Consider the following 19,229-nt stretch of genomic DNA (forward strand, 5'->3'; position numbering starts at 1 on the left):
GTCTGCTCGACCATTCCTACTCCGAGGAATATGAGACAGACTCACATCTTCGAAATTTTTCTGTAACATCTGGAATACCTCAATCTCTGTTGTGAATGCTAACCAATCCACTGAATCTGTTGTCATGTCCACTAAATTACTGTTTAAATTGAATTTTCATTTATTTGTACTTTTCATCTGGAAAAATTACATTAAAGAGAGGTGAATTACATAAGCCAATGAAAAAATCTCTTTGTCAACATAACAAAACTAACTAGTAATCTAATTACAAAGCTTCAATCTTCTTTTCACCAAAATTTTGAAGAGAAAAAATATTTGATCTTTTTTTTACGTTCGCTGCTAATAATAAAAAGAGACCAAGGGATATAATACTAGGACCGTAATAAAGATATTCTCAATCACTGCTAACATCTCAATGTGAAACAAAAACAAGGGGAATATATTAATAAGCATATCCAAAACTGTGAATGCAAAAATATAAAGAAGGAGAGCAACATGTTGTTAACAGAAGTTTCTTCAAAACTGTGAATTGCTAAGGAAGGTAACTATGCATCTTGTGCTCTGGAAAAGCTTGTCCATCTTCTGCCATACTAGACTCTGACTTTCTAACAGCTTCCTCGCCTTCTCTTGTAAACTTGGGTGGCACCTTATGGTCTCGCCATGGATCTGTTCAGACAAAAAAAACCAGAATCTTGTTAGAGTTGTTGTACTAAAGACTTATGCTATGTGAAATGAAACTTCAGTTACCTTCAGAAACAATCTCATAACCGCCTGCATAAATTCAAAGTTGTTTCTGCAAGTGATCTCATGGATGAGGTAATCAAGAAGCTGTCCAATGGATATAAACTCAGGTCTTTGGATAAGCTCTTCTTCAACCTCTTCATCTATAATTTCAAGCATCCTTAGCTCAATGTCCAGAGCTGATGGGGATAAACCCTTAATGTAATCTGTGAAATCTGAAACTGCAAAAAAGAACATACATTCCATAAGCAACATAAGCTAAAGACAGTTGTTTAACTTGTTAGATCTTAAACAAAGACCTTCACACTTACAGTGTTTTGAATCCCATGAGGACTTGAGAAGTTTTGAGAATGGAGATTCCAATGCATCAAAATTCTTCATGCTATTCTTGGAGTCTTTATTCTTGTCCTCATCTTCCCCATCATCGTCTGATTCATTTGACTTGAACACTATATCTCCAGAAAGAGAGGGAATAGACGGCAGGAAAAAAGGAGCCTTCTCAGGTTTCTTTGGAGGCTCTATTGGTTTGTTCCGGGCCTACAACAAACAACCAAACATAAAATTGTGATTCATTTCACAACAAAAACGGCAGAAAAACATCAACGTAGTGTGAGAAGGTAGAGAGTGTGCAAACCTTGATTATATCCAAGTTGATCAAGCTTTGCCACTGGCTTTTTGGTAAAAGAGACAGAGTAACAAGCTCTGGGATCTGTTCAGGGGAAATCAAGAAGCTGGCAGCATTTTGGCTTTCAGAATTTTCTGAAACTTGCGTCTTCTTATCATCAGCATCATCAGCTTCAGAAGATCTCAACGCAGAGACTGAAGGCAATCTAATATTCACTACATTCTTCCCACTAGCATAGGAGTCAACATTTGGAGCTCCAGAGTACATGGATTGGTTAACCCTAAAAGGGAGAATGGACTCAATAAAACAGCTAGAGAAACATTATGTTTGTAAAAAAAATGGAAGCTTCGATCTGAGAACTTACCACAAGTAGACACCGTTCTGATCAGAATGAGCTGTTGCCAAAATGTCCATGTTGGGTGATAAAGACAATGCTGTTATTGGCACATCAACATGCACTCCATCAATCTGTTTTGCCAGTATCACATCCCAGATTCTCAGACTTCCATCCATGCTAGATGAGAGGAGCCACTTGCCATCTTCACTAAAGCACAGATCTGTTATACGGTCTGTATGACCTCTAAACTCACGAACCATCCTCAGTGCAACAACATCATACAAACGGATAACAAAATCATTTGCCACCGTAGCCAAGAGACCTATCAAGTAATAAAAAATTAGCAAAATCACAAACAATACGATGGTAGATAATAAGAATTGGAGTAAGAAAATTTACCGTTTACTCGGTGGTAAACAATTTTAACCAATGAGCACCCAACATCCCACCTGGACTTTAGTTCCCTCTTCTTGAAATCCCAAACCTGTATTTCGCAAATGAGATGTTACAGTCGCTATCAGCAAGAGACAATGCTTAAATGAGGAGCACAGGCGCATCATTTATACTAGCCAATCATAAGACAGGAAAAAATTTCCGAACCTTTACATCCCCATGGTATCCGGCACTTATCATGAGTGTGTTTGTGGAGTCGCAAGCAAGTCCAATCACTTCACCATCATGGGAGTAACTTTTAGTCATTGACTTATCCAAGTAGCTACCACGGCTGATTCCAGATTGAAGGTTGAATCTCTCAATCCAGCCACTTGCTGTTCCGACTACTGCAAAGTTTCCACATGCACTGATTGCACAAGCCTGTCAGACAAGTAATTTTTCGAGTTTAATGACAACTAGAGACAAGATTGATAAAATGAGTAAGGGCAGTCAAGTTCAATCTTGTACCTTAATTGGTGTTGGATTCTCAGGGCATGGTTTGAGGATATGTTCTCCAAGAACAAAGTTTTGAAGCCTCCATACATAAGCTTCTGCTGTATCCATATGGCATGTAACCACGTTGCACCAATCACGCTCCCTAATTTCAGCTTCAAACATTGGAAAGAAAATTAATAAAACTCGTTAGAATGCATAACAAGAAAATAACAAAAGTCACCGGAGATGCAGTTTTTCTCTTCAGCAAAATGCAAATTCATAGGACATAACATAAGGTCAAATCTACACTTCAGTTCACACGGTCAGTACTATCATCATTAGTAAAATTGTTTGCACTACTGTGACCTAATTACTGCTCAGCCCATTTTGTAGAAATCAATTGGCTTTAAGTTTTTGATTCTTCAGACAATGTCATTAGGAATTTCACTGAGAGAATTAACCAACATGATTATATGACAAAAAAAAAATATAGATCAACTATTATAGATAAGTACCGCAATCAAACGCAATAACAGGCTTCAGTTTCAGCTCTTCCTCCTACATAGAAAGGAAAAAAGAGCATAAGCAAAGAGTTAATTAAATTAAAGCTCACAAACATATACAACCTCTCTCAAATATCGAAAATATCAGAAACACAATTTAAGAAAAATCAAAAGAAATTCTCTAGCTATACCTTCAAACGCAATTTTTTGGCTCGCCTGGATATGTGCCTTTGAGACAGCTCTCTACTTTGTTGCTCCTGATGAATTAATTGTGGAAAGAAGACTCAAATCTTTAGAAAGAATAAAGAAGGCTCATTAAAATTAAAGAGAAAATTCAGATCCAGGGGCAATCAAACAAATAGATTGGTAAAGAAATTTCTATCAAAAGAGCCACGCGAGATAGGGAGACTGAAAGACGAGCAACTAATTTTTTTGCAAATAGCATCTAACAAAACATACTAGCCAATTTTGTAAACTTTGGATTTAAGCAAGTGGACAATGAGAAAAATTCTTACTAGTTAGTTAACTGACGTGACGATACTGAACTTTACAATCTTTTATGATTAACAATTCATAATGCAAATGCGGGGCTAGTTTCCTAACTATTGTGGTTGCGCAATGTCTAAAATCTAACTCAAAATTTCGGTAAAAGTTGGGTTGGTGTGCGAATTCATAATCCTTATATTGAATTGTTACTAAGTATGCAACTTATCTGACCTGGATGACAGAGAACAGGCGGAAGGCACGATCCTGGCCAGCGGACAAAATGTGCCGTCCATTAGAGTAGAACCTACCAAAGAATAGAAACCAGTTATGATTACAAGACAACTTCTTGGCATGCCCTCACACCATGGAAAACACACAAATATCCATCACTACAGAGATAGTCCCAGTGGCGAAATCCAACCATAAGTGAATGTCTTTGATATATTAGCCGGATGACTACCATAGTTACTTAACAACGAACAGAGATTAGTGCTAATTAAATACTAACAAAAAAAACATAACTAGAAGGAATCAAAGCTAACCTGATACACAGGGGTGGGGCACTATGCCCAGACCGGAAGCGTAGTAGACGAGGATCACCATCATTTGTGTCAAAAATCCACATCTACAGATACGAGCACCAAAAGTTAACCACACGGTATAGAAGATGCAAATAAGTTTGGCAGATAAGAGAAAGCTCAGCTTACCTTGAGTGAGTTATCTGCTGATGCACTCATTAGCACAGGTTCATTTGCTAAAAAGTTCAACGAGATAACAGAGCTGTCATGTGCATCCCTAATGACCGACTGAAGCCTCCTTTTGTTAAGATTCCAGATGCTGATCACACCAAAAGAACCTCCGGATGCAAGAAGGGGACGCCCATCTAACATCACAGGAGACACATTAGCATTAAAAAGTAACTAACCTTCATTAGCTGTAGAATAGGATAGTAACGGACGCTACTAATACAATTACTCATTTTGTGAACAAAACAAACTACAAGACCTCAAAATGTTTTACCTGTACTGAAGGACAAAGCAGTAACAGCACCTCGCGAGGCGTGTTCAAACGTTACAATCTCTTGGTCCAGTTTTAAGTTATGAACATGGATCTTTCCATCAGCACAACCGATGGCAACAACATCCAAGGCAGGGGATGAAACACAACAGCAGACAGATGAACCCCAACCCTTAAACTGATAAAGCATCTTCTTAGTATTTATGTTCCATAGCTGCAGCGGACCCTCTTGGCTCCCAACAAGAACCTACACATGTAGTTTCTAGTAAGGAAGGATTGCAAAAATAAATAGAATTTCAGCCAAGTAGGACATACCTTGTTCAAGTAAGTGTCTGGATGAACAATACAAGTAGGAGTAAACTTTTCACAAAGTTGAACATGTCCAACAGGAGCTAGATGTTCTTCAATTCCTTTGAATGCCCATATGAACATGTTCCCCTCGACGTCAAGACTTAGGACGTGTTCTCCAAACAAGAGAAGCAGATCAACTTTAGCAACATGCTTGCTCCAAGTTGCTACCTGACAAATAGCCACAAGAATCTTAACTAAGAAACACACAAAACCAACTTCACAAGAATCACAACTAGATACATGACTGTGTCTTGAAGTAGCTGAAAGTAAACATACCTGATGAGCACGTTTGAAAACAGCGATTTCATTACCAAAAGCAGCAAAAGTGAAGTCACGGTAAGAAGCAAGAGCTCTGATTTTCTTTGGGAGTTGAGGACCTTCAGACAAAACACACATATTCGATTGTAAGAAAACTAAACTCTAAATGCATAGATAAAAAGTTCAAAAGGACGAAACTTTAAGCTTCAGAGGAAGCTAGACTTACTGATAATGACAAGGTTAAGCTTGGCACACTGCAAGAGAAGCGAGACAAGAGAAAGATTAACCCGAAAGCTCAATAAGTAAAAAAAAAGGACAATTAAAAAAAAAGGAGAAGGCGCTTTACGTTGTAAATCTGGAAAGCTTTGCCGACGCTGACGGTGACGAAGGTCTCGGTGCCCAGTCGCTGAACGGAGAAAGGAACCGTGCTCGTTATGTATCCTATCGCTCTAAACGGTTCGAAGATTCCCATCTTCTTCAAGTTCTAGTTTCCAAAGAAGCTGCGAAAATTAGGTTTCTACGGCTGAACGGAAAGAAACAATTGGGATTACAATGGTGTCTGAGATTTTAAGGACAACGCGGCGCAATGGGTTTATTTAGGGTTTAATGAGAAAAAAAAAATTATAAAGGAACAAAAAAAAATTATAAACTTCCCGTTGTTTTTGGTTGAGGTGAACTCTGGTCCTCCGGTTCAATGTAGACAATTCGGTTTACGTTTAATTTGATTTGTTTTTTTTTAAATGTAGTTTGGTTCTGATCTCTTTTTTTTACTGAATTTCATTTATCAATAACCATACAAACCTTAAGTAACAACAATGTTTGCAAACCAGAAATAGCATCTTCTCACCAAAAGGCAAAAAAAAAGAAGAGAGTAACTATTGCTTTTACTCGGACAATGTTGCTTTGAGATCACCACTGCTACTCAGCTCCATAATGATATCACACCCTCCAACCAACTCACCTTTATAGTAAAGCTGAGGAAACGTAGGCCAGTTCGAGAAGCTCTTAATCCCTTGCCTCACTTCTTCATCACTCAATATATCAAACGACCCAAAACTCACATCTTCATCTCTCAGCGCCTTCACAACTTTGGAGCTAAACCCGCACTTTGGTTCATCCGGTGAGCCTTTCATGAAAAGCATAACCTTCTCAGAGTTGATCAACGACTTCAATCTATCTTCGAGACTCTTTCCTTTCTCGGAAAAAACTTGTTTCAGCTCGCCGCTCTTTTGCATCTCCAAGACAATGTCTGATCCCCCTAGAAGCTCGCCTTTGACGTAGAGCTGAGGGTAGCTCGACCAGTTTGAGTACACTTTAAGCCCTTGGCGAACTTCATCATCCAAGAGTATATCAAAGCTTGCGAACTCGATCTTCTCTTGGTTGAGAATCTCAACCACTTTCCCACTGAACCCGCACTTTGGCTCTTCTGGCTTTCCTTTCATGAACAGCATCACTGGACTTGAGTTAACAAGCCCTTCGAGCCGAGCTCGAAGTGACTCGCTTAACCCTCCTGCGTTGCCTGAACTGATCCCACCTCCTCCTTTTCCAGCTTCATCAGTCAAAGCTTCCTTCAGCTCGCCGCTCTCGTGCATCGCTATCACAATATCAGCTCCACCGAGTAGCTCTCCGTTGCTGTACAGCTGAGGGTACGTTGGCCAGTTGGAGAACTTCTTCAGACCTTCACGGACTTCATTGTCCGAAAGTATATCGAAACTTCCGAACTCAACTTCCTCCTCCTTCAAGATGTTAACTACGTTCTTGCTGAAACCGCACCTAGGCTCCTCAGGGGTACCTTTCATGAACAACATAACAGGGTGAGAGTTGGTGAGTTTCTCCAAACGGGTATTGAGAGCTTCCTTGGTGGTGGAGGATAAAGGCTGAGCTCGGTCTTTCGAAGTAGCTTTCGCATTCTCCTTCACGGTTTCTAGAATCGTTGGACCTGCAGCCAGGCCTAGGCTTGCAGGAGCAGCAGGCTCAGCAGAAGTGCTGGAACCAGCGACTTTGCCAACTTTATTGGCCAAACTTGATGGATCTGCTCCCTCAAGTGTATCCACAGCTTTGCCATCCTTCAATAAGAAATAAAAGTTTTAAAGTCAGATAAAGGTAACAACTTTCAGTACAATCAGTGACACAAGATTCAATGTTTGAACACACTAAACCAAACAAAGCATAAGGAAGAATCAATAAGCTTGATTAGGGTTCCATCTTCTTGTTTTACTGACCAATCTAAGAGAAACTAACCAAAACACAGCATAAACTTACACAATCGACAGAGAAATTGCAACCAGACAAAGCACAAGCAAGAATCAATAAGCGTAATTTCATCTGATTCTTCTCCCAATCAAACAGAGACGCAAGCTAATCAAAACATAAACCCTGAAGCTAAACTTAAGCTGAAACAGAGCATAAACAGAGAAACTGCAACCAAACAAAGCAAAAGGGAAGCATGAGCAAGCTTGATTTCATCTGATTCTTCTCCTATATGCTCAGAATCTAGATTTTATTGGGAACCCATCTTCTCGTTTTACCAACCAATCAAACAGAGACACAAACTAATCAAAACAAAAACTAAAGGGCTAAACTTTAGCAATAAAGTTACCTTGAAGAAGACGAAATAGGGAACAGCAGAAACAGAGTAAGCTTCAGATATCTCAGGATGTTCCTCAGCTTCTACCTGAGAAAGAGAATCATCAAAAAGTAGTCTTTATACACAGGAAGGAGATAAATTGATTAGAGACGAACGAACCCTAAAGAAGTGGGCGCGAGGGAAGTCGGTAGCGAGGTGAGAGAAGACTTGATCCATCTGCTTCGAAGCATCACACCACGACGCCCAGAAGTGAAGCACCACTGGTGCGCCGCTCTGGCGAATGTTATCAAGCTCGGACTTTGAAGCAATATCCTTCACCGCACCACCCATCTTCGAAGATCTACGATTGCTTTAGATTACACACAGTCGCGATGCTTCTGTCTATCGCTGGAGGAGAATGAAAGGTGAGAGCTTTATGTAAATAAAAGTTAAAAGGACTTGGACGAAATAATTAGGGATTTTCTATTTTATGCTAAATTGCTAGATTGATCCTCCGAGTTTCCTAAACCATACGAACTTGGATACTAACTAGAGAAAATATCGAAAACAACCCCTCCCTCGCGAATTGGATTCTGAGATAACTTTGAACAATTATGCAATATTCCCCCAAGTGTCTTGTTTCTGTTGAAGGATCTTATTCTCTGACAAATTCATAAACATCAAAAATGTTATTGTCTTTGAATTTCAAATTCATTGCAATCTCCACTCTATGATCCATGATGATTACCATTATATAGGATTTGAGAATCCAAAAATGTGAAGTGAAAACGGCTAAGTATAATTGAACTGGATTTTTGCATAACCAAACCCATTACAACATCTTAGGAGTTTAATACAAACAAAAAGCAACACCTAAAACATAATAATACTACACTAGAATTCAACCCGCGTGTGAAGTTTTTTTTATATAAATCTTAATAGTTACAAACCTTTGTTCATGTGTTTGTAGAATTTTAAATTTCTTTTTAAAAAGTCATGTTGAGTTTTTCTAGTAGTGTATAATTTGTTAAAAAAAATATCAATTTTTTGTTTTAGTTTGTATACAGTTCGTTATTATGAAGTCCATTAAACAATATATATATATATACGTGAAATATATTCAAATTTGTTATTTGCATGTAGACATGCATTTTTAGGTGTGAATTTTTAAAAAACTTATATTAATGATCATATGACCAAACCACGACTGATTGAGATATATGAGTTTTGATTTTATAAAAGTGTGATTAATAATGTTGTATTGACCGGAGCAAATGTGAGAATTTTGTAGTTTAATGACATGCTTCTAGTTTTTCAAAATATTTCTAGAATTCCATTTTCTGAAAGAACATATCGATGTTGGACTCTTTTAAGTTGACAAACAAAATAATTAGATAATATAATTAGTAGATTAGATTTATAATGGTTTAAATACTTTTAGAACCATCTATATTATTAAAACTGAAGTAGCTTTTGGTACTGTTTGGATACAAGGATAGCAAACTTAAAAAAAAAAATTTATTGTTGTTTGGACACAAAATTAGCAGGACAAAACGTTTTCTTTGCTGACTTCATTAATGTCCTTTTCGTAATTTAACAATATACACAGCTTTAACCAAATTCGAAATCAATAACATGATTGACCCGGTTTGAATTACAAAATTTTAATTAATTGGTACACAAAATTAACCGGATTCTCCGTTGCAATCTAGAGAGTTTGAATTCTCGCTAGATTCTCGGTTGCAATATAGAATATATGATTTCCTTAATTTTCTAAACTAAACTTTCAGCCCACGTCTTTTTTTCTCCAAGCTATATATTTCCAAATGTCTTATATTGCATCCGTATCTCCTTAAAAGCCATCGAGATACTCCATAATTAGTTACCTAAATCATTGCAAACAAATATAACAATATATTAATGTATTCCGTAAGAGAAAAAGGAATATACCCAAATATCTATCAACCATACAATCAAGCAATATCTTAATGGTTAGATTTTCCTTGTGATATTTAACGTGCTCACCAATTTTCGTAACCATATATATAGATATCCCTCTACGACTCAATTTCTTCATTCTCAACCCATCACCAAAAAATAAATTTTTAACAAGAGATGTCGAGTAACGCGAGTTGTAACCTGCTTAAGGATGTCAAGCCTTACAAAACCGGATGGAGAGTACGTGTGAAGATGCTTCATTCCTGGAAACAGAACTTTGGAAGAGAAACACTTGAGTGCATCCTTGCAGATGAAACACTAGGAAAATATTTTAAACATATATATTTATATAGATTACAAAACTGAACGTACTTTAATACTTTGTTTCTCCTTCTCACAGGGTGGTAAGATTCATGCTTCATGCACACGAAGTTTAGGAGACAGTGAAGGGGCGACAGAGAAGTTTAGGAGAAAGCAAAAAAATAGTTGAGTTTTTCGCATATACGTTTTTTTCCCGGAGTAATTAGTTGGATTAGTTGGACCAGCCCAATTCTTTAAATAATTGATAGACTAATTTTTTATATACTCTAGCCCAATTTTATGACCCAATTCACTTTATTATTTAGTTTAAGCCATTTTTTAAAAATAATTGACATATTAATTATTTAAATAAAATAAAGTAGATTTATGGTTGTTGTTTCTTTGTGGTGAAAATAAAAACAGAAACTATAATATATAATATATAATATAGATTCTAATCTGTTACAATACAATTTTTAAGAAAATAAAATATCATAAAACTAATAATAATTCATGATCAACTACAACAAAAAAAAATTAAACGTTTTTAAATAAATAAACAAAAAACCCAGTAAGTTAATATATGAATCTTACACTTATATCAAACTGCATCAAGTTATAGAATTATAGATATAATATTATGTAGAGATTGAAAAAGCTCTTAATATAAGATTTTTACATTATAAATCATATATATTACTCTAAATGGAATTTACAAAACATAAAAATATAAATGGACATTTTATAAAATAAATGGTTTATAAATTACATTGAACAAAATTTAAATCAAGCATCCGCGCGGGGGCGCGGGTCAAAATCTAGTTTCATATTTAAATGACAACTTTCTAATGGTAGGTAAAAAATAAAACTTTGAATTAATAGGATAGATAATCGCAGACTGCCATAAAATATAATTAAACTACAAAGTAATTATAGAACAAAATTATGATATCTTTTGTGCGATTAGATATTATGTTTCGTTTTTAGAAAATGTTAACTTTATTTTTGTACAATTTAGAATAGAAATATCACTTTATTTTATACAGGTGAAAAAAAAACGAATCCAAACCAAAATATATGCTCTAACCATTTGGTTAAAGCCTTTTATCAATCCAAATGATTTGGGTTGGTTCAGTTTTAAAACCAGACTGGATTGAAAAACCAAAATATTTATTTAATTAGATTTAGTAAATATACTAATAATATTAAAAAAACATATTTAATTATTTAACCTAAAAAGAGACATAACTAATAATAAAATAAAATAATATCAATCTTATAGACTATTATCAGGACCCAAAAACTACATATAATATTTATATCAAGATAATAATATAAAATTATTAAATTACATTTTTTACATTTTTATTCTGATGTTTGACTTTACGTTAACATATGAAGGAAACTAATTTAGTGTAAAATAATAATTTGTAAATATGATTTTTTGAAAACAAAGCAGAAAAAAATTATGTGATTTTAGAATTTGTGCATAGATATTGACATGGTGTTTTAGTGGTATACATAATGTATAACTGATCATGTATAAAATATATTGAAATGCTAACTATTACAAATTCATCTTTTGACTTACTATAATTGTGTCTTAAAATCTATGCATATATATTAACATTATATTTTTAGTGATATATAATTATATATAATGCATAATTTGCTTATACAAAAACAAATGAAATTCTAAACACGACATGAATTCTTTAAAACATAAAAATGATATGTCTTTTTGGATTTGAATTCTAAATTCAGTGCTTTCAGACTGAACTTAAAATAGATCAGATATTTTGTAGTCTGGGTTGAGCTAGATATTTTACCCCACGTTTATCACACGATAATTTTTATTATTAGCCACAAAATACTGGATACAACAAATGTGTTGAATATTACCATGAAATAAACACCCAAAGAAAAAAAATATCAACCCATGTTAAACAGACACATAAAATAGGATTCATGAAAACAAATGATACACACCGTTTCATATTAATTTTTGTTTAAGATTTTATATTTGTTTCATTATAAATATTGTTTTATATTTTAAAATTTTAAAACATGACAGTTTTCTAATTTATTCTTATCTTTAGCTTACTAATTAACAAAATTAAATAATATAATATATTAGCTAGGGATAGACTAATAGATTTTATAATTTAATATTCTGTGTTAAAAAGATCTAAAACGACATGTATAGTGAAATGGTGGGAATTTATCTTTTCTTCCATCATCCTGATTAAGGCCTGGAGATAATAAAATTTATCCTACGAAAAATATTTGGAATGTGATTATATATCAACATATCACATATCATAATAAAAACAAAGGACTGATGACCACAATTCATGACATTAACCACATGATAAATTTTATACTATTTTTTCTGTGCTTAATCACTTTCATCTAATCCCTAAACGGCTAACCAAACTTTTATCCTCCAATTTTCGTTGAAATCTTACCCACAAAGCATTGAACTTTTCGTAATTTCATTCAAACAACATTAAAATACTTATATTCCTACGTGGAGAATCAGATCGATCGCCGTCAGCCTCCATTTCAGCAGAATCCAAAGGACACAAGTCAACCTTCATCGCTAAGTTTTAAAGTACAAGTGTCAGACGATAACCATAAAGGTACACCGATTAATCAGTGAGTCTTACCTCACCCGAACGCTTCTCTCCATCTAACACCGTGTAAAGAAAGCGGTGTAGAAAAACCAGTTATTACAAGCCAGCCGAAAAGGACCGACCACCACTAACACATCAAACCAATAATAACATGCCACGTGCCACAATTTAATATTTTTATTTAGTGACTAACGCGTTAACTGAAAAATATAAAGCTCATCGAAAGAGCTATTTTCTTCCTTAATCCTTTTTTCCATTTCTTTCTCTAAATTCAAAATTTCATATTTTCAATCTTTGATTCTCAGAAGATTCACTCAATCTTTTAATTTTTCTATTTTTAACTCTTTAATCTATCTAAGATTTTGCAAATTATGGCATTGCCAAACGGAGAATTTGAGATTAGTTTCAGTCACGGTAAGCTTCACGGAAGTGATGAAGAAGTGGTAAGGTTAGGGTTTGTGAGGTTCACTCGAGGTTTGAGGAGCAAAAGGATTCTGTTTTCGAAATCGAACCATGAAACCGTTTCGAATTCCAATCTACTTGATTCGCCGCCGGTGAAAATGCCGTTGAAGAGATCTAAGACAGAACCCAATAGTTCTGTTCTTGAGTCTCTGCATCAAGATATTTTGGTATGTTTTTATTTTAAAAATCTCATTTCCCTGTATAATTTTGATTTTGATTCTGACATTAAATTAGTTTCTCAGATTCGGGTCCTTTGTCATGTTGATCACGATGACCTAGAGAGACTCAAACGTGTCTCTAAAACAATTAGAAATGCTGTAAGTTTTCTTCCTTTTTCTTCTATAATTTTTCTAATTTAGCAATAACTAATATTTTTTTTTCTTCCTTTTTGGTGAATTTATTTAGGTATTAGAGGCAAAGAAGTCACATTTTGATTATAGCACACCAAGAAAGACTCTGCCTTTTCGAGACCCAACATCGATCCTCGAGCAAGATTCGAGTTTGAGTGATCAAGATGATGCAATGGACCCTCCTAATGCACCCGTTCGAAGGAGGAAGATTAACCGTGAGGCAGACTTGTCTAAGATCTCTATGGTTTTGTTTAAGTGAAGAAGAAAGATAACAAGAAAGAAAATGATTAGCCGCTAATTTGTGCAGACATGTGAAGACAAGCACTAGAACAAGACTAGAGTGTTTTGCATTTGCTTCAGTTTATTATCAGTGAAGCTCTTTATAAAATGTTTATTATATTCACTGGTCATGTGAATATAACAATTATTTGCGGATTTTGTAAGGTTTAAAAATATTATTTTGTGAATAGTTCTTTCGGTTGTGATTCAGAGTATCCTAAGTATTTGTTTTGTCCTTTTCAGTAGAAATTATTAAGATTCTGTTTAATTCTGCTATTTCTCGACTTTATCATATTTTTATTATACGTTTTCTGTTTTATAGACTGAAATATATTTTAGAAAAATAAAAGTTTACAATCTTTTATATTTTTATTCATTAATAATGATAAATTATAAAATTTAATAAAATAATTGAATTTATCGAATTATTGTTGATTTAAAATTATTGAAATTTGTTCATTATGAAACTGATGTATTATAATTAAAATTTTGTTTGTTTTAACGTATGAAATTTGTAAACATCAATTAATTTAAAACAGAGGGTATATGTAAGTGAACCCATTGAATGAACTGAAATTTTGTTTATGTGAATAAGTTGTGGATGGTAGATCAAATTATTATGAAGACTAAAACTTATCTGAATATCCACTCCACCACCCAAAATGGATTGTTTTAAAATTTAACACATTGCTCTTCCATGTGGATGTAGAAACTAGAAAGAGAAAAGAGGAAAGTTCTATTAAAATAGCAAAAAGGTATATTCACGAAAATTCTGACTCTCTTTATATTCACAAACCACACCGACAGCTACTTTTACTATCTGGAAGGTTGTTTTGTATATTATGGATCTATGATCTGTCTTTCTCTAAACAAAAGGTTCCATTAGAAATATTTTGAGTTTGTTAGAACCATCTATTCTTCTTTTCCGGGTTAAACAAATGTTGCATTAGTACTAAAGGGGCTTTTATCATGACCTAGGTGGCTCCAGCCTGAACCATGCAATCTTGCACATATAATGTGTATTGGAATTCTGGTAACCTAATCATAGTGGTCGGTAGAAAATGGTTTTGTGGTTTACAATTTTTTTGAGGAGATATAAATGGGGAAATGGGATTATAACACGATGTTTTGTGGCATATTTAAATTTACACATTCCAAATCATTTTTTTCTTTTTAGTAAAAATGTTAAATTCATTACCAGTTTTTCAATTTTTTATATATAAACATAGATGACAAGAAGCAGAGCAAACATAATTCAAACATAATCCAAATCATATATATTTGGTCATCTGCATTTGATTGAATTCGGCAACACAAAAGCATGCTTACTAATCAAATAATAAGATCGAATATTTGAAAAACAAAGAAAAAACAAAAATAAGAATTAAGATAGTCCTTTTTAACACTATGTTATAACTATACAAGTAAATATTTGAATAAAGAAACAGTGGAATGATAGCAATGGTGCGAAAGAGAAAGAAGATTAGTGAAACAGACTTCATCGAGAAAAAAAGGGTATGATTACTGAAAAGGATTGCAAAAAAAAAAGTGGGAAAGATGATTTCGCTTTTATTCTAGGAAGTGTCAACATCAGTGACGCTAATAAGGTCAGCAAAACCGACTTTCTTGCGTAGCCGGAGGACCAAACCGGCGGCGTCGATTCCTTCACCGATCACCACCACTTGATCTTTATCTTCTCCTTCTAACCCCACAAAAGTCACTCCTGCTCCATTTTTTGACAAACAAACATTAATTAAATCATAAAGAAACAATCGAGCAAGATATTAGGTTACATAACATAACCAAAATGTCCGCTCAAGAAATCGTTGTATATTGGTAATTTATTGAACCCCAATTTCTATTTCAACCTCTATAAATTAATAAACAATAAAACTGATATATATTAAAGTAAATTTTATCAATTTTAGTTGGATCACCATAAAAGAAAATCTGATTTAGAAAATATTACAGATTGATCATCATAAAAATTTCTACATATATAACCAAATTAGAAAATATGTATTAATTATATCTTCTAAAAATTACAATTCTCTTTAAACTCATCTTAATATATATATAATCATGATGTTTAAATTTATTTTGCAGCGTTATCAATTAGTATCTTGTTTAATAAAAGGGTTAATAGTGAGATATCTTACCAGTGGTTTGGCCTCCGATCTTAAGAGCTGCTGAGCGACATTTTTGGCACCTCATATTTACCGACATCAAGATTTTCTGCGAATAAACATTCCAAGATTTTTATATAACATTCCCTTAATAATACTATCTTTACCCAAAAGAAACACTAATATAAACCATGGGTTATATTTTTAACCTACCTTGGCCATTTTATGGAACCTCTCGGGGAGTAAATGAAGCTTTTCTCTCGTAAGTGTTTCTAATTAACGTGTAGGCAATACAAGATTTCGATTGTTATATATAGACAATACACGAGTTGCTCAAAAAAACAAAAATATATAGACAATATACGTCTGAAGTTCTTGCGGCATAAGTTGCTTAACGCGTCTATACATATTTGCGTGTTATAACAATGATCAGGAACATGCAGGGAAATTTTCATTGTAACTGCTTCGTAGTTGGGTCCTTACGTAAACTTAATTAAGTGTTGACATTTATTGAGATATAGTATAGATTGACTTACTAGAGTCATCGGACAGGTCAATATAAGTTATTGAAACTTTCTAGCTAAGGTGGTTAGATCTGACCATGCATTGATGCATATCAAAAAGTATGAAACTAGAAAGTCTACAATCAGGAGAACCGTCCTGAATTATCGAAGGCCTAAAGAAAATCAATAAAGTGTTAAAGTGCTGCCTTGTTTGAGTAGAAACAAATATCAACCTTAAAATAAGATAAAATAGTGAAAAAAATGAAAAATTGAAACTGTGAACAATAAACGGAAATATCAATTTAACATTTTTTTTTTATCAAATTGAAAATGAATAGGAAAGGACCATGGACAAAAATGTATCTCAACTCTCAAGTGGTTGAATGCCTTGCCTTTTAAGTAAAGTACTTGACCGGATTTCATGCACTTCCCAAATATTACCCTTAAACTATTCATCATCACGTATGTGAGTTTAATTGAAGATCCTGTGAAGATGATTATAAGAAAAACATATGCCAAGGAGGAAAAGAAGAAGATAAAGCTAACCTTTATTGGTAATTAATTAGATTTAGTGACTACATGAACAGAATCACAAAAGAACATAAGACAGACTTAAACTGCAATACTTTTCTTGTCGTTCAAAGCCTGATAATAATAGTCACCCAAGATTCAATAATTGTAAGGACCAGAAATAACCTCAAACCCAATATTCAAAACTTCTAATTAAAGAACATGGAGTTCACAAGCGCTAGTGCATCTTGGCGTTGCAAAGAGTTCCCCAAGGATGACATCCTTTGCCTTTATCCTATTGTTATTAGAAACTTTTAGTTCTTCAGAAAATACTTCTTACTAGCTTCAGTTTAATTGCATATCCCAAGCCTGGTCTTTTAAATTCCACAAACTTGAGTGATGATAACAGCTGTTCGTCGTAAAAAAAAAAGAAGTCTCAAACTCTGAACTAGACCTACGTGTTCTAATACCTATTCAGATTCAGATAATGTATTTTGGGTCTTGAACTTTAAAGGTTTAAAACTCATCTGGGTATGTTCTTATATATTAGATTGGATTCAGATATTTAAACTTTGGAAAAAAGTTCTTTATTACTCAAATTTTTTGTACTTCAAAATTTACTACTAACTTAACTTATTTTCTAAAATTTAATAGGTTGGACAATTAATAAGTTATGAGATAAAATTTTGGAAAAACATTTATCTAGTTATTGTTTTGAGAATTTTAATGTAACTTATGCTAATGCATAAAACAAGAAAGTTAACATACATTTTAAATTAGTAGCAAATCACTTTATCCGTAATTATATGTTTAATATCTGATATTAAGCCATATGCATCATTAATATAAAATATTTTGAACAAAATGAAAAAAGTAAACTGAAAATAAAGTATACGGTTTTATATATATTCGGTTATCTTTAGATTTTCATTTGAATTTGGATATTAGTGTTTGTGTTCGAAAATCCAATCTCTCTTTTTGTATATCCCTTTAGATATTTTTAGATCTTGATTCGATTTTAGTTCAGATTTTTTGATCGGTTTCTATTAAAATTTTTGGATCATATCTGTGACTCTAAACAAAGGGGCGAAGATTCAATTTCTTACTGTCCTAAACAACGAAGCAAGTTATCAGTTAGTAGAGCCATAACCTCAAGATCCTTTCAACTAATGGGGTTATATATCTTCGGTCCAGATCGTCTTAACTACATCTCGTACTTATGAATCAAAGAAAGAAGAGCAACACTTTTTTGACCCAAATCAAAAATGGATATGAAAAATGGTTCGTCTGAAAATATCTCAAATGTAAAACCAATTCTAAGAAAAAACATGCCATCTTAAAAAGTTTCAAAGTTAATATACATAAACGGCATCTAAATTTTTATCGAAATCCTTAGTAAACTATCTATAATTTCTAATCTGTATAGTTCAAATGGATCAAAATCCATATGCATAACAAAAACATTTATCATAACCTATCTACATACCGTCATTTCATGAAATGTTTTGAAAAACTGTTCATTGCAACTTTTCGTTTTGTACACTGATTTACAGAAATTAAAAAAACTACAAAGATAAAAAAATATTCACATATGGATATGTTTTGATTTATATATTATCATCTCCACCAGATCTAACAAGATCCCCAACAGCTCAGAAACATAACCGTCCTTAAAGATTCCTCCGCCTGCCTCAGCTTCTCGCTCGCCGCCGCACCCAATCTGCTCGATTCTAGATCGCCTCTGAGTCTCCGCACAGAAGACGACGACGGTGATGCGACGGAACTATGCGGCGAAGCAGAACTAACTGAGGTCCATCCTTTGACGGCAGATCGGAGAGTCGTCGTATCGCCGCCGCTAGTACACTTGTCGTTCATCAACTCGCAGGAAAACTGACTAATGACTCTGTTCATCTGCAGCAGATACACTTTGGCTTTTTCAGATTCTGAGGAGAGGAGTTCTCTTTTCGATTGAGAGATCATCGCTTTATATAGAAGGAAAAGTGAGCGCCTGAAGATTTGGGAGAAACAACCGGCTGAGGCGGTAAAACCGGAGACTCGACGATTCGTTGGGATTGGATAAGTGACTGCCACGTGGCTGTAAAGGAAAGTTCCTGTCATGTTGGTGAGGATATGATCGATGAGTGAATGGATATTTTGATTTCTTTCTCTTTAAAGCGTTTTCATTCAAACAATAAATTAAACGGCAATTGTCAATAATAACATATTTTGAAGTTTATGTCTCAAAAATAGTATTAGAAGGAGAAAATCACAAAAATGACATTCATTAAAGGGTAAAATATCCCTAATACTCTTGGTTTAAAATTAAATAAACAAACAAAAATAAATAAAAATAAATAAAATAAAAATTTAAAAA

At 33.9% G+C, this 19,229-nt stretch overlaps 5 protein-coding genes across 5 annotated transcripts; 1 reads left to right on the forward strand and 4 right to left on the reverse strand.

Moving 5' to 3' along the window:
* Nucleotides 1-418: 418 nt before the first annotated feature.
* LOC106438744 (U3 small nucleolar RNA-associated protein 21 homolog) lies at nt 419-5,784 on the reverse strand. Its single transcript, XM_013880006.3, has 18 exons — nt 5,532-5,784; nt 5,412-5,439; nt 5,204-5,304; nt 4,892-5,095; nt 4,580-4,823; nt 4,267-4,442; nt 4,102-4,184; nt 3,791-3,863; nt 3,265-3,330; nt 3,086-3,128; nt 2,604-2,743; nt 2,304-2,516; nt 2,103-2,187; nt 1,731-2,025; nt 1,376-1,646; nt 1,053-1,278; nt 748-962; nt 419-666 (listed from the first exon to the last, which is right to left on the reverse strand). The coding sequence occupies exons 1-18, from the start codon at nt 5,655-5,657 to the stop codon at nt 517-519; spliced, it is 2,739 nt and encodes a 912-aa protein (XP_013735460.2). The 5' UTR covers nt 5,658-5,784; the 3' UTR covers nt 419-516.
* A 91-nt stretch (nt 5,785-5,875) lies between these two features.
* Nucleotides 5,876-8,193, reverse strand: LOC106438743 (monothiol glutaredoxin-S17-like). Its single transcript, XM_013880005.3, has 3 exons — nt 7,932-8,193; nt 7,785-7,859; nt 5,876-7,251 (listed from the first exon to the last, which is right to left on the reverse strand). Exons 1-3 carry the CDS (start codon nt 8,100-8,102, stop codon nt 6,070-6,072), a joined length of 1,428 nt encoding a protein of 475 aa, XP_013735459.1. The 5' UTR covers nt 8,103-8,193; the 3' UTR covers nt 5,876-6,069.
* A 4,671-nt stretch (nt 8,194-12,864) lies between these two features.
* Nucleotides 12,865-13,992, forward strand: LOC106443807 (F-box protein At4g05010). Its single transcript, XM_013885363.3, has 3 exons — nt 12,865-13,254; nt 13,330-13,404; nt 13,493-13,992. Exons 1-3 carry the CDS (start codon nt 12,997-12,999, stop codon nt 13,694-13,696), a joined length of 537 nt encoding a protein of 178 aa, XP_013740817.1. The 5' UTR covers nt 12,865-12,996; the 3' UTR covers nt 13,697-13,992.
* Nucleotides 13,993-14,886: 894 nt separating this feature from the next.
* Nucleotides 14,887-16,315, reverse strand: LOC111214613 (heavy metal-associated isoprenylated plant protein 47-like). Its single transcript, XM_022717603.2, has 3 exons — nt 16,056-16,315; nt 15,876-15,951; nt 14,887-15,439 (listed from the first exon to the last, which is right to left on the reverse strand). The coding sequence occupies exons 1-3, from the start codon at nt 16,062-16,064 to the stop codon at nt 15,291-15,293; spliced, it is 234 nt and encodes a 77-aa protein (XP_022573324.1). The 5' UTR covers nt 16,065-16,315; the 3' UTR covers nt 14,887-15,290.
* A 2,043-nt stretch (nt 16,316-18,358) lies between these two features.
* On the reverse strand, nt 18,359-18,863 carry LOC106443805. The gene has a single exon (XM_013885362.3). It carries the CDS (start codon nt 18,833-18,835, stop codon nt 18,488-18,490), a length of 348 nt encoding a protein of 115 aa, XP_013740816.3. The 5' UTR covers nt 18,836-18,863; the 3' UTR covers nt 18,359-18,487.
* Nucleotides 18,864-19,229: the final 366 nt, after the last annotated feature.

The sequence above is a fragment of the Brassica napus genome, chromosome A3 (genome assembly GCF_020379485.1).
Source record: "Brassica napus cultivar Da-Ae chromosome A3, Da-Ae, whole genome shotgun sequence".
Taxonomy (NCBI): Eukaryota; Viridiplantae; Streptophyta; class Magnoliopsida; order Brassicales; family Brassicaceae; genus Brassica; species Brassica napus.